Source organism: Odontesthes bonariensis, chromosome 16, assembly GCF_027942865.1.
Source record: "Odontesthes bonariensis isolate fOdoBon6 chromosome 16, fOdoBon6.hap1, whole genome shotgun sequence".
NCBI classification, from domain to species: domain Eukaryota; kingdom Metazoa; phylum Chordata; class Actinopteri; order Atheriniformes; family Atherinopsidae; genus Odontesthes; species Odontesthes bonariensis.
Window position 1 is genome coordinate 2,032,783 of NC_134521.1, and position 15,830 is coordinate 2,048,612.

Below are 15,830 nucleotides of genomic sequence, written 5' to 3' on the forward strand. Positions count from 1 at the left end.
ATGAGAGACAGAGCCTGACTGGCTCAGAGCCAGAGGCTGGTGGTGCTACCCCCAGTTCACCTCTACCTCCAGCTTCTCCTTTCACCAGAGCAGGAAGAGTTAAATTACCCAGGCCAGGATAGACCAATGTGGACCTCACCGTTGTTGGGTTTGTAAGGTCATGACTCCTGTTACTCAGTGGCGGCTCCTGACATTTTTTTTAGAGTGTGCTGTGCGAAGCTGAACCGATTGCACTGATGCATTACATTACACTTAGCTGACGCTTTTATCCAAAGCAACTTACAGCTATCTAGATACAGGGTATTGGTTACAGCCCCTGGAGCAATGTGGGGTTAGGTGCCTTGCTCAAGGGCACTTCAGCCATGGATAGAGGTGTAGGGAGACGTAATGGCGGGATTTGAACTTGCAACCCTCTGATCTTAAGTGCACCTCCCTAACCACTAGGCCACGGCTGCCCCTGATGCAAACCTGTTATGTTCCCACACAGGAAATAAAATGTCCAATCGTCCAGAAACTCTTCCTTAAATAAACACAACGCAGAGTCGAGGGGTTATTTGGTCTGCCAAATAACCAAAGTGACTCTGCAATTTCCCCCGTTATGTCCATAAGTACCATAAAAGTCCATAGGACTGAGGTATATTTGTCTAAGTAGCATAATTTATTGTAATAATTTTAAATTATTTTTTGTTATTTTTTGCATAATTTGCCAATCAGTTAATATTACACCTCAACCATTATTTATTTATTTTCCTCATATTGTTCCAGGATTCTATGAAATAAGTAAACACATAAGCTCTTAATGATAAGATTCATTCAATTTTCATTCTAAAGAATGTAATTAAAATGACAGCATATAAATCCAAGTCAAGTGTTTATTGAAGTTTTGGAAAATATGACTTAGAAAAGCATAACCAGTTGTCAAACATGGTTAAGTGCAGCTTACTTATGTGAGATTTCTCTCTTTTTAAATATAATACTGCACCATTAACAATGAATGTGTCATTATACATTCTGCTATCATTGTCAACATTATATAAAAGATTTAAATCATTACAAGTCAATGATTGAGCACAAAAGGGTAAGTTATTTAGCTACATCAAATACTACCTGGAAAATAGCAGGGTTGGTGGAGCCCTGGGTTTCATCTTTGCCTCGCAAGGCGAGCCCGAAAATCCTGCAAAATTCTTCCAAACTTCCTTCTCCGCATTAGTACGACTAAAGGGAACTTCTGTCAGAAACACTAACGTATTGTTGCACTCGACATTCGCCATCTTCTTCATGGAATGTTTTTTTTTTTTCTTTATTGAAAACCACAATGTTACAACAACAAGTAGAAAGTTCATGGTCCCGCGCAACAGACATATGACGAAAGCACGTTGTGCGTCGTTTGTGCGAGCACATAAACCCTCATAGAAAATGCATTGGGAGCAGGATTTTTGAAAAAAACGAGGTCCCTTTCATGTCAATGGGAGCTTCCTGGTGCAAATTCGACCCTGACAGAAATCGCACAAAATGGGCGTAGCAACACCAGGCGCGACCTTAATCTGATTGGACAATGACATATACAACCAGTTTGCCAGCAGTAGATCAGTCCCACCTTAGCAACTAGATTAAAAAAAAAAAAAAAACCACCGTGTTTGGTAGTGCGTCGCACAAATCACCCCTATGGAGGAGCCGCCACTGCTGTTACTTCTAAACTAAACAAAGTTGATGCTAATCGACCGGTTTGTTGTCCTTTTTCTCCAAATGAGAATCGATAAGGGAACCGACAAAGAACCGAATCGTTAAGCACAATCGAAAATGGAATTGGAATTGTAAAAAATCTTATCAATTCCCATCACTACTCCAGATGTAAGAAAGGAAGCTGGTGAATCGTACCTTTCTCTGCAGCGGTCTGCTGGATGCTGACGGCTTTCTGCTGTGGAGGCTCAGTCCTGCTCTGGTTCTTGGTGGAGGTCGCGGGGTCCACGTTGCCGTGGAGCTGGTCCAAGACGGCCTGGACGATGGGGACCATCATGGCGGTGGTGGCTGTGTTGCTGATCCACATGGACAGGAAGGCTGTCACACCCATGAACCCCAGCATGAGCCTAGGAGGCAAAAAAAGAGATGACTCCTTCCCTCAGTTTTTTTTTAAATTTAAAGTAATTAATGTTTCTGCTTTAATTATCTTCCAGACTTTCCAGTAACCTTAAAAGTGTCCTGATCAACAGTTCTGCAGCTCTTTCAAAGTTTTTCTTTAGACATTTTCTGCTTCTTCCCTCATCTTCAGTCCAGTCCTTGTACCTGAGCATCTTCAGAGGAATGTGTTTTTTTCTAGGGCTGGGCAACGATTAAAATGTTTAATATAATGTGACCCGCTCTGGCGAAATGAGTCGGAAGTCGCAACGTTCTATTTTGAGGTACGGGCAGATAACGTGAAAAAACAATGGATTAAAAAAATTTTTTTTTTAGCTAATTTCAAAGAATAGACATTAAAAAACAATCTCCCAAAGTTGTTTAGTCCATATAATTGAGGAAAGGCATGTAAATGACAATTCAAGTTGACTTGCAAGTTGTATTAAATGCGTTAAAATTTAACAGGTTGAACAAATTTATCGACTCCTCTCCCGTTAACGTCTACCGTTCCTATTACCTCTGAGGATTTCCCTTTACCTCTGAAACGTCTCTATCTCCGCTCGCTTCATAAAACCAATGAAAATGCTTAAAAATGTACACACACAGTGACACAAAGGCCCACAATAGGCGGGAAGTCACGTTTCGAGTGACTGGTGCACGCGATTGGTCCAGCCATCACTCTGTCAAACTAGCTATCTGTGTTGGTGTAGCCTAAACTGATCGTAGAAAGTCTCTCAATATTCGTCATTGGCAAAAAAGTCATCGTCTTATTACAATATTAGTATCGTGTAGTACTGTAGTATAGTGTAGTGTGTTGATCTGTGTTTTTGTTTTAAAATGTCATTCGCTAAAGAAAGTAGAGTCGCGAAAGCTTTAAACTCCCGTGGCGTCCAATTTTAGCTCTGCTGCTGGACAGCAAGACTTGCTAGCGCTAGTTACTGATTTTTTTTACTGACGTGATATCTTCTGAAGAAGAAAATGACAGCGATGTCGAAGACTCGGATATGGAAAAGGAGCAAGAATTCACCACTCATGTGGAAGATGACGATGAAGTCATTGAGCAACCTGTGACTGATATTAATGAGGTGACGAGGGCTATGTCGAGCTGTGTGTGTGGGAACAAAAATAAATATTTTCTAATCATTTGGGCTTCAGTCTGGTTTAATACCATTTCATATGTGTACAAATAACTTTGGTAAAATTAAGCTTTAAGATAAAGAGTTTATCCCCTTTAAATTCACAGGATTTTGAAAGATATCAACAAAAAAACGGGCTAAAAACTTTAAACGCGATTTTCTCAGGTTTTCAATCGTAAGAAAAGGATGGAAGATCATAAATCAAATGGCCATATTTTGAAAACCATCCAACGTATGACTTTGACTGTGGTATCATTTTTAAGCTTATTTGCATTCCTTTCTTTTGATACCAAAATCTCAATTTTGACATTTGGGTCACTGTGACTCATTTTGCTGGATCAGGTCACAAATTAATCAAATGATTTCCCTGATTAATCACGATTAATCGCATTAATCATTTGTATCACTTTTACAAAATAAAAGTCTGTGAGCAACAGACTTTTACAAAATAAAAGCCTGTGAGCAACAGACTTTTACAAAATAAAAGCCTGTGAGTAATAGATTTTCATAAAATAAAAGCCTGTGAACAAAACAATTTTACAAAATAAAAGCCTGTGAGCAAAAGACTTACTAAATAAAAGCCTCTGAGCAACAGATTTTTACAAAATAAAAGCCTGTGGGCAACAGACTTTTACAAAATAAAAGCCTGTGAGTAATAGACTTTTACAAAATAAAAGCCTGTGAGTAATAGACTTTTACAAAATAAAAGCCTGTGAGTAACAGACTTTTACAAAATAAAAGCTTGTGAGCAACAGATTTTTACAAAATAAAAGCCTGTGAGTAACAGACTTTTACAAAATAAAAGCCTGTGAGCAACAGACTTTTACAAAATAAAAGCCTGTGAGCAAAATACTTTTACAAAATAAAAGCCTGTGAGCAACAGACTTTTACAACAATAAAAGCCTGTGAGCAACAGACTTTTACAGAATAAAAGCCAGTGAGCAATAGAATTTTACAAAATAAAAGCCTGTGAGCAATAGATTTTACAATAATAAAAACCTGTGAGCAATAGAATTTTACAAAATAAAAGCCTGTGAGCAATAGAATTTTACAAAATAAAAGCCTGTGAGCAACAAACTTTTACAACAATAAAAGCCTGTGAGCAACAGACTTTTACAATAATAAAATAAACAATAAAACCTGCGTTAATGCGCAACAAAATATTTATCGGCATTAAATAATGAACGAGTTAACTCACCCAGCCCTAGTTTTTTCTTTATTAAGCCACTTAACTCTGACCTATGAACCATTCAGGCAGAAAAAAAGGCTCCTAACCCAACAAAAAACCTTTTGATCAGGTGACTCACAGGGCTGGCTGGACTCCAACCACCAGCAGCACTCTCAGCGCGATGCGTTTGTGGAGGTTCCAGTGTTCCACGGCCACGGCCACCATCAGCCCGCCAACGAACAGCATGTTGGTGTCCTTCAGGTACTGCATGCACACCTGAGCAACAGTTCAAGGTTAGACGGAACATTTCAGCCCTCCAGCGCCCCCACTCTAGAAACCGATCTTACGTCTTTGGACTGCATGATGCCGAGCATGGGGAACAGGATGGTCGGCAGCAGCGCCGTCACCGCCAGCGGTAACACCTCGGTGCACCAGTACACCGCCATGAGGGCTATGACGTAACCACAGGCTGCTTCCTGCACACACAGACAACACACTGATAAAGTTTGCTGCTGATACTGACAAAGTATTCGGGGGAATTTTCAAAAAATACGTGAAGAAATTTCAACAAAATGTGTATGAAAACATGTTTGTGTGAACAGCAAGTGGCGCTAATTCTACAGGCAGAACCAACAAATGGGCTGTGTTCGAAACCGGCTACTTCTCCCACTACTCCTACTAACTTTAACTTTTTTAAGTTCCCGGATGCATACTAGATTCTCCTAAATGTTGGGTATGCATCATGAGGTTATTACTCATACTCAAACTACCCAAGATGCAACGTAACGTGACGTCGCCGATCGTCATATCCTGTCAAAACGGCAGTTTCAAGCTAGCTACAACAAGGGGCGGTTCACTTCCTGTTTTCAAAACAAAAGCACCAATTGTATGGTAATGGCTTTCCCTATGATAAAAGGCAACGGGTATTTTATTTTGTGAAAATAACAGGAAGTGCGTTAGCTCACTGCGGCTAGCTTTAGTAGCGCCGAATTCATGGGAACAAAATGGTAAACAGCCGGTATTATGTCAGGTTTTCAACACGTTGGGGATCTAAACGACTACTTTCTCACCTGAAAATGTTTCAAATGTTGCTAAAGTTTACAGAGTTTAGAGCTTAAGGGAAATCAGCTTCAGGCCGGCTGATTTCGGCTCGGGCAGGAGCAAAATGCATTGTGGGTAAACGCTCTGCAAACTGCCTGATCGATGAGTAGGTAGTATGTAGTATGTCGTATGCAGTATGTAGTATGTAGTATGCAGTATGTAGTATGTAGTATGTGGTATGTAGTATGTAGTATGTAGTATGCAGTATGTAGTATGCAGTATGTAGTATGCTGTATGTAGTATACAGTATGTAGTATGTAGTATGCAGTATATAGTATGTATTATATAGTATGCAGTATGTAGTATGCAGTATGTAGTATGCAGTATGTAGTATGTATTATGTAGTATGCTGTATGTAGTATGTAGTATGTAGTATGCTGTATGTAGTATGCAGTATGTAGTATGTATTATGTAGTATGCAGTATGTAGTATGCTGTATGTAGTATGCAGTATGTAGTATGTATTATGTAGTATGCTGTATGCAGTATGTAGTATGCTGTATGTAGTATGCAGTATGTAGTATGTAGTATGTATTATGTAGTATGCAGTATGTAGTATGTAGTATGCAGTATGTAGTATGTATTATGTAGTATGTATTATGTAGTATGTAGTATGCAGTATGTAGTATGCTGTATGTAGAATGCAGTATGTACTATGTAGTATGTAGTATGTAGTATGCAGTATGTAGTATGCAGTATGTAGTATGTAGTATGTAGTATGTAGTATGTAGTATGTAGTATGCAGTATGCAGTATGTAGTATGTAGTATGCAGTATGTAGTATGCAGTATGCTGTATGTAGTATGTAGTATGCAGTATGTAGTATGCAGTATGCAGTATGTAGTATGTAGTATGCAGTATGTAGTATGCAGTATGCAGTATGTAGTATGTAGTATGCTGTATGTAGTAGGCGGTTTCGAACACAGCCGTGGTTTTCAGATGAGAAGCTCCAACAACAAGAGCTATCAAGAGTTTAAAAACAGAAAACAAACAAGCAGAAATGTTAGTGTTATGGTAAACAACAACAACAACACATTCAACCAACAGCGCCCTCTGGTGGCTGCGTTCACTGTGACGGGAGCTTCCGGGGAAGTGTTTCCAAACTGGAGTTAAAATCTGTGCAGATACACCAGAGGGAGGTTCAAACCACACAAAACCGGCAGCATCTGGTTTAAGTTGGTCAGAAACACATAAAAGATGACACGAGGAGGAAGCAGGTGGATGCACGGCCGAGCCAACACAAGAAGTCTGCAAACTGATTGTTGTTTGATTTAACTGCAGACCACAGATCACATTCAGGGTCAAACTATCTCATAATAAGATTTGGATGGATTTTAAATCCAACTGGAGTCCGTTTTAAGTCTGTGACTGTTTAAAAGGGACAAAAAGAGAAATAAAATTTATTTTTCTGTACTTTAGAGAAGATTTCTTAAGTTTTAAAGTGACTTAACCCTCATACTCAATTTAAAACGCAACTTAATTTCTGAAAGGAGACATTTTTGTCCCCTTTTAAAACAACCTCAAAACATCATATATTAATATTTCTTTCCTCTTTTTTTTTCACAGATCTTTTATTCCACTTCAGTTCTGATCATAACTACCAAGTGTTCAATTATTTTCAAAAAATGAACCCTTTAAATACTGGTTTATATGATGTAAACGCCAATTTCTGTAAGAAAACCACACAAAAACTGCTACATTTTCAGAATGCAAAGTGGAATTGCTGAGCGGGGATAATTATGGTCTGGAATATGTCAATGATCAGCAACAACATTGATTTTTTTTTAGGGATTTTTAATTTTTTTGCTATGTCTGATTTAAAAAAAAAATGGGACAGGCATTTTTTTCCCCTTTTTAAAACGACCTAAAAACATCATATATTAATATTTTTTTCCACTTTTTTTCCATAAATCTTGTTTTTCTACACAATTAAAAATTGCATTGTATATGATGTGTGTTTGAAATTTGAAAAAATAGTCAAAAACAGGACACAACTGGACCAAATATGATGAGTATCACTATTTCCAGTGTGAAATTAGTGTGTTTTTGTCTAAAAATCTGGAAAAACCGGCACTCAGTGATCCGTTCAGTCCTCCAGGGTTCGGTTATGTCACTGCACTAGTTCAGAGTTTAACTATCCAGCCTCCAAATGTTTATCTCCACCTCACTGTCCCTCTGAAATGGGAAGTCGGTGCTCTTTTGCTTCAGAAAGAAATGAGCTGATAACGCTCCATCAGGGCTTTTGTTCCCCATGTTTCAGCAACCCTTCCACTTAAGGATAAAGATTCAGTTTGTGACTTGAAATGAGACAACAGCTCAATGAATCAGTCCAGTTATTCTCAATCTAACCCTGCTTGGGACGTTTTGAGTTGTATCTCCACTGGTTTGATGATTTACATCAAGCTTAAAGCTGTAATCTGTAACTCCAGCTCTCAGATTGATGCAGGTTTAGAACAGAATACATCATAAACTCTCCAGTAAGGGACGAGCACCTCAGAGCTTTACCTGACAACATGAAGTATTTGATACAATTTCACATAAAACTGTAAAAATAAAGGCTGTTTGTGTAGAAATGGGAGAAATGTTGATGCAGATTCACGCTGCGAGCCGTCCTCCACCTCCTGCAGGTACAGAACAACATGATTGTGTCCACCTGAGACCTCCAAGACACGCAGAGCTGCACAGTCGTGGGAAAAAGAAAGTGAACCCTCCACCTTTTCTAAATGTTTACACGTCAGGACCGAATGGAAATCTTCTGGTCCTCATCAGGTCTTAAAATTACATAAAAGTTACTTCAGATGAACAACACCGAGCAAAAAATACGACATACTTCCATTCTGCATACTCCATACTCCATTCTACATACTACATAGGCTGTGTTCGAAACCGCCTACTTCTCCTACTACTCCCACTACTCCTACTAACTTTAACTTTTTTAAAGTTCCCGGATGCATACTAGATTCTCTGAAATGTTGGGTATGCATCATGAGGTTACTACTCATACTCAAACTACCCAAGATGCAACGTAACGTGACGTCGCCGATCGTCATTTCCTGTCAAAACGGCAGTTTCAAGCTAGCTACAACGAGGGTAGGTTCACTTCCTGTTTTCAAAACAAAAGCACCAATTGTATGGTAATGGCTTTCCCTATGATAAAAGGCAACGGGTATTTTTCTTTTGTGAAAATATAAAATAAATTTTAATTTTGTAAAGTGCGTTGCTCACTGCGGCTAGCTTTAGTAGCGCCGAATTCGTGGGAACAAATTGTAAACAGCCGGTATTTATTTATTTATTTTTATTATTTTTTTGGGGGGGGCTTTTTATGCCTTTAATGATAGGACAGTGTGAGAGAGACAGAAAGCAGGGAGCAGAGATGGGGAAGACACGCAGCAAAGGGCCACTCGGTGCGGGAATCGAACCGGGGCCCGCTGCATCGAGGACCAAGCCTCTGCACATAGGGCGGCTGCTAACAGCCGATATTTTGTCAGGTTTTCAACCCGTTGGGGATCTAAACGACTACTTTCTCACCTGAAAATGTTTCAAATGTTGCTAAAGTTTACAGAGTTTAGAGCTTAAGAGAAATCAGCTTCAGGCCGGCTGATTTCAGCTCGGGCAGGAGCGAAATGCATTGTGGGTAAATGCTCTGCACACTGTCTGATCGATGAGTATGTAGTATGTAGTATGTAGTATGCAGTATGGAAGTATGTAGTATGCAGTATGTAGTATGCAGTATGTAGTATGCAGTATGTAGTATGCGGTATGTAGTATGTAGTATGCAGTATGTAGTATGTAGTATGTAGTATGTAGTATGCAGTATGTAGTATGTAGTATGCAGTATGTAGTATGTAGTATGTAGTAGGCGGTTTTGAACACAGCCATACTCATCGATCAGACAGTAGAGAAAGTAGTCGTTTAGATCCCCAACGTGTTGAAAACCTGACAAAATACCGGCTGTTTACAATTTTGTTCCCACGAATTCGGCGCTACTAAAGCTAGCCGCAGTGAGCTAACGCACTTCCTGTTATTTTCACAAAATAAAATACCCGTTACCTTTTATCATAGGGAAAGCCATTACCATACAATTGGTGCTTTTGTTTTGAAAACAGGAAGTGAACCTACTCTCGTTGTGGCTAGCTTGAAACTGCCGTTTTGACAGGAAATGACAATCGGCGACGTCACGTTACGTTGCATCTTGGGTAGTTTTAGTATGAGTAGTGACCTCATGATGCATACCCAACATTTAGGAGAATCTAGTATGCATCCAGGAACTTCTTGCTTACTCAAACTCACTTACTAACTCAGAAAGTTAGTTGGAGTAGTAGGAAAAGTAGGAGAAGTATGCGGTTTCGAACACAGCCACTGTTTGTGATAAACAGGCAGAATATTTCTCCTTTAAGAGGAGTAAATACAACAAAGGTGGCCCTCACATTTTAGAATCTATTCTAAAATGGGTTCCAGAGGACTCTGAACCAGAAAGCACCACAAAGTTGGCCGTCCTATGCATCCCAAACATCAGCAACAAGCTGTTTGTTATTGAAATCAGAAAGAAAAGCAGCTGTTTATTTGAGCAGTTATGGGGAATCTCTGTTTTTTCCCTCCTGAAACGGCTTCTCTGTAACGTTCGACCTTTTCATCGGTCTGGACTGCGTTTGTCAATCAGTGACTGAAAGCTGCAGCTGAAACAAGCAGCTGCTGCACGTCAGCAAACTGCTGCTGGAAGTTATTTATCGATGGAAAACACGGACGGACTGGATGCTGACGGCCTTCACAGAGTCCAGCATCAAAGACCTTCATCACCCGTTACGGGAGGATTAAATACGATTAAACCATTCAAACAAAATGGTGAAATTACTTCAGCTTTTCTCCCCCTCGTATGTCACAAAGTCCTGGTTATGATGTGCACCCTGAAGCATCTTATTAGTCCAGAACGTCAGCTGAACTCACGGTTTTTATCTCATGACACAGCGACCGCCCAGCATGACCTGAACATCACGATCTCTCACTGGGAAAACTTAAAAAAACTGGTCCAATAAACCCACTGGGAGAGAGAAAAGTGAATTTAGACTAGTTAGTTTTCTGTTAACGGGTAAGTTATAATGTTTAGTTCTCTTTTAACGGGTTAGTTATAATGTTTAGTTCTCTGTTAACGGATTAGTTATAATGTTTAGTTCTCTGTTAACGGGTTAGTTATAATGTTTAGTTCTCTGTTAATGGATTAATTATAATGTTTAATTCTCTGTTAACGGGTTAATTCTAATGTTTAGTTCTCTGTCAACGGGTTAGTTATAATGTTTAGTTCTCTGTTAACGGGTTAGTTATAATGTTTAGTTCTCTGTTAACGGATTAATTATAATGTTTAATTCTCTGTTAACGGGTTAATTCTAATGTTTAGTTCTCTGTCAACGGGTTAGTTATAATGTTTAGTTCTCTGTTAACGGGTTAGTTATAATGTTTAGTTCTCTGTTAACGGATTAGTTATAATGTTTAGTTCTCTGTTAACGGGTTAATTCTAATGTTTAGTTCTCTGTTAACGGGTTAGTTATAATGTTTAGTTCTCTGTTAACGGATTAATTATAATGTTTAGTTCTCTGTTAACGGGTTAGTTATAATGTTTAGTTCTCTGTTAACGTGTTAATTATAATGTTTAGTTATCTGTTAACGGGTTAATTCTAATGTTTAGTTCTCTGTTAACGGGTTAGTTACAGTGTTTAGTTCTCTGTTAACGGGTTAATTATAATGTTTAGTTCTCTGTTAACGGGTTAGTTATAATGTTTAGTTCTCTGTTAACGGGTTAGTTATAATGTTTAGCTAATTCTAATGTTTAGTTCTCTGTTAACGGGTTAGTTACAGTGTTTAGTTCTCTGTTAACGGGTTAATTATAATGTTTAGTTCTCTGTTAACGGGTTAGTTATAATGTTTAGTTCTCTGTTAACGGGTTAGTTATAATGTTTAGCTAATTCTAATGTTTAGTTCTCTGTTAACGGGTTAGTTACAGTGTTTAGTTCTCTGTTAACGGGTTAATTATAATGTTTAGTTCTCTGTTAACGGGTTAGTTATAATGTTTAGTTCTCTGTTAACGGGTTAGTTATAATGTTTAGCTAATTATAATGTTTAGTTCTCTGTCGTAGGAAACTGAAAACTTTAACCTAAACAGGTTATTCAGACTCGTCATTATTTAGTAAACCTGACAGATGTGTAAGTAACTGTCAAATTTAACACTTCAGAGGTCACTAGTTACTAGCTAGTTAGCAACTGTTTCTAGCTAACTGACTAACTTAGTAAAGAAGCTATGTATACTGGTTAACTACTGGTTGACTAAGTAAAATTTGTTCAGTGGTAGAAAATAGGTAAGTTGAAAGTTAGTTTTCACTAAATGAGCATTTTAAACCTGTAAAAAAGATGTTAATGTGTTCAGTAAACCTGTCAATATTAGTTTTTAACTTTGTATAAACCTGTAACTTTATGTGGTTACAGCTAATTAAATTAATAATTAATACTGAGTAATACTGAGTTAACTGATGAGCTTTATAACTGTACTAGTTATTTCCTAGTGAACTGTTTCTTTAACTGATTTTGTCTCAGTAAACTTGGTTATATTTCCACAATGTTAACTGGTTTGGCTCAGTGAAATGGCTAACCATAGTGGTTAGTTAGTGAACTATGTTCTGTAACCAGATAACTTCACGTCATCATTTCACAGTTGAAGGTTTAATCAGACGGGTCAGCAGGTCTTTTTCTAGCTAACAGATAGCAGGTTGGTGAAACCATTCTGTGTAGAGGTTAACTAAACTACTCTTTTATACAATAAGTAGGTTAAGGCAACTGGTTAGAAAACTACTTGTTTTAACTGGTCTTCAAACTGACTAACTAATGAATAGTAACCAGGTTAATTAAATTGATCAGTAATAATTGAATTAAACTGTTCAGTGTCCAGGTTAATTATTTAAGTTTATTGTTTAATCAAGTGGTTCAGTGTACCAGTCAATTAAACAGGTCAATAAGCAGGTTAGGTAAACTAATTACCAAACTAGTCATTTTGACCGGTCAGTAAATTGTGTTTTCCTAACTACAAGTAATCACATTAATTAAACAGTTACTGGTTAATGAAATGGTTCAGTATATTATTTATTTAAACTGGTTAATAAGAAGGTAACGTTAACTGGTTAGCAAACTAGTTACTTTAACTGGTCAACAAGGTGCCTTTTTCGAACAACCAGTAGGCAGGTTAATTAAGCAGGTTAATTAAACAGGTTAGTTAAACAGGTTAATTTAGCAGGTTAGTTAAGATGGTTAATTAAACAGGTTAGTTAAACAGGTTAATTAAGCAGGTTAGTTAAGACGGTTAATTAAACAGGTTAGTTAAGCAGATTAGTTAAACAGGTTATTTAAACCAGGAGGGTACTCTTGTCTTACCTTGGTGCTGAATGCGAGCGGCAGCAGGATGAACGGGCTGCAAACGAGGACCACAGCACCTTTCAACCTCCAGACCTGCTGCAACATTTTCACCCGTAAAGGAAGAACCGACATGGCTGGTGGTGAGGAAGATGAGGAAGATGAGTAGAAGAATCCTGTGTGAAAACTGAAGTCAGACGGTCTTTATGCCAACACTCTGCCTGCTCTCCCTCTGTTCTCCAACGCATTTGTGATGCATTTCACGGCCGACACTAAATATTAACTTCATGTGTGTTCCCACACACGCACGAACCCTGCAGGCTTTATCTTCCCTCTCACCAGAACAAACACTCCAGTGGAAATCGGATCTGTTTGCGTCAGATTCACCTCTTACCTTCCTGCACAGCTCGGCTCATTCGGAGAGTTTTGTCCTAAAGTTCAGGCTGAGCTGAGGATCCGCTGCTTTAAACTCTAAACTATAACTAAAGTTATGGTGATGGACGGATTCAGTTGGCCTGGTGTGCACTTTCACACATTAAACACGCTCTTAAAGTCTTTTATTTCTCACAGCTTTGGAAAAATAAAATGGTTCATGTTCGTCTCGAAAAGGGAAACTTTGGTGACTTCTCCACCATCAGGTTCATGTTTTTAACATTAAGAAGCCACAGAAACGTACTCTGGGTGGAATATTATTGAATTTGACTCAGACATTTGTGTTCTCTGGTTCTTTAACATAACTTTGTACCTTTGTGAAGGTGAACATTTCAATGAGTGCATCATAGAAGTTATCAGAACTTTAATGTGTTTCATGTGTCTCATGAAAAGGAAAATAAACTAAACTAAACCAAAGTTCTTCTCAAAGTTGATCCAGGTATCTGTAATCCTCTGCTGCCACCCAGTGGACACAGACTGATCTGCATGAATTCACTCCAGCTGCAGACTGCAGTAGTTTTGGAGACATGTAGTTCTGAGCTCTTTTCTGGTGAGATGGGGCTTATGTCACAGATTTTAGGATGTTCGATTGATTTAAACTGGTTGCACAGAGCTTTGCAGTCTGCACATATCCTGCCAGTTTCTACATCATCACGTTCCTCTCACCACTTAAGAAAACAGAAACATGGACGCGTGGGAAAGGTGTGAGTCTCATGCTGAATGTGTGATATCTGGCAGCCATGGCAACAATCACTCAGCGGGGTCACATGGCACTGAAAGGATTGGATTATTGGCTAAATTACAATCAGACTGAGTTATTAAGTTCATGTAGACACCTTAATCTGACTAAGAACTGGATCGGATGGGATTCAGACCCCGAGATAACTGGGTTGAAAGTCACTCTAAACCTGCTTGTAGACGCTGAAGCACGTGGTGAATCAGACTTTGCGTTCTGCGCATGCTCCAGATGTTTTCCCGGGGTCGTGACCCGAAAGTCAAAGGAGACAATATTCCTGTTGTTGTCGCCGTCAGAAAGTAAGAAACAACGCGATGGAGAATGCTCCGTTGGGCATCGAGTTTGTGCAACAAGCAGCTCATCACAGACCAAATGTAGAGGGACGTAGCTTCATCTGGCTCTGCGTTCTCCATCTTTCTCCAATGCCTGAGTTTGTTGTTGTTGTTGGTGGTGAAGAGGTCAACAGGAAGTGGCTCTATTAGCAACAGCTGGAATGGGTACAGCCCCACCTATCATACCGGGGTATGACACGCTTTGTGCCTCTGATCCCATTCATTCACCGCCATATATCCAAGGAGAATTACCCTTGCTCAACTCATTATGGGTGCCAATGCCCGAAGGCATTAGACACACATATTACTCCTGTGCTGGACTATTATTCTTCCGTTTCCGTCATGAATTTCGGTTTGCTACTAGTCTAGCAGCGATGGTCCGACCGGCATAAATAGCAAACGACCTCGATTGATGTGCTATTACGTTTGGCTCTCATTAGTCGAAAGGAATTCAATTGGAAAAATGGGAAAAAGCCGGAAAATTGTGGATGGGAAAATGCATTGAAAAGCACTTAATTAGCGCCAAAATGGCCTATTTTAGAGGTCTTACAACTCAGCCATAAACAATAACACAGACCTCATTCAAAGTGTATATGTGACAGGAGACTCTCGGCTTTAACTGACCCAAAGGGTTTGTATATATATTATACAGCTTTGACACAACGGCAGTTTACGTATTAGGTAGACTACATCTCAGCTGAGGTGTCTCTCCCACTCTGTTTCTCACTCAAAAATTGATACTGCACCAATTCCTCGAACAAATGTCTCTCATGTCAAAAATATCAGTCCGATCTGGACAAATTTTACTTCAAACCGTAGGCATTTTTGTCCTCTTTCACCCAAAGTCACACTTATTGAGCTCTGCCACACAGATTTCTTACAAATTGCCTCTGAGCTCAGAGGTCGTCTCTCCATTTCCATTATAAAGGCTTAAAGTCATCAAATTCAGGTGAAAAATGATTTAAAAACTGCCATAAAAAACGAGCTACACATAGTAGCCAAATGAAAATTACACCGCTGGCTTCTGCTATCTCTTGGGGCGCTGACGGTTTAAGAATTATTTGGATACGACTTTTACTTTTTGAACAACGACCGTTTGTTCGAGACAGTAGGCTACAGTCAAAATTATAGTCTAATTTTAAGAAGCCATAGTGTGTGCACATATGTCAGTTTACTCTCTGTCTAACACAGACAAGCCGCAGCTGGTTCCATCTCCGTAGCAACGCCTTGTTAGCCTGCTCTGTTCTAAGACTGCTTATGAGGGCAGAGCCAAGATGGATGCCCTGTTATAACAGCTCCATGTTTTAAATCTGATCTGCGTTTCTCCTTTAAACTGATAGTGAGGGGAAGTTTGAAAATACCCACAATGCAATGGGAAAATACATTGAAAAACACGTACCGAGGCCATTTTGAAAATGTC

The 15,830-nt window shown here is 39.0% G+C and overlaps 1 protein-coding gene across 1 annotated transcript in view; it reads right to left on the reverse strand.

Moving 5' to 3' along the window:
• Window positions 1-13,134, reverse strand: part of LOC142401826 (Na(+)/citrate cotransporter-like) — a 37,353-nt gene extending 24,219 nt beyond the window's left edge. The window contains exons 1-4 of the mRNA XM_075487293.1: window positions 12,932-13,134; window positions 4,767-4,895; window positions 4,559-4,695; window positions 1,879-2,087 (exon numbers count right to left, since the gene is read on the reverse strand). Of these exons, the coding sequence (XP_075343408.1) occupies window positions 1,879-2,087; window positions 4,559-4,695; window positions 4,767-4,895; window positions 12,932-13,045 (589 nt within the window). The 5' untranslated portion in view covers window positions 13,046-13,134. The remainder of the gene's footprint in view (window positions 1-1,878; window positions 2,088-4,558; window positions 4,696-4,766; window positions 4,896-12,931) is intronic.
• Between the last annotated feature and the right edge of the window lie 2,696 nt (window positions 13,135-15,830).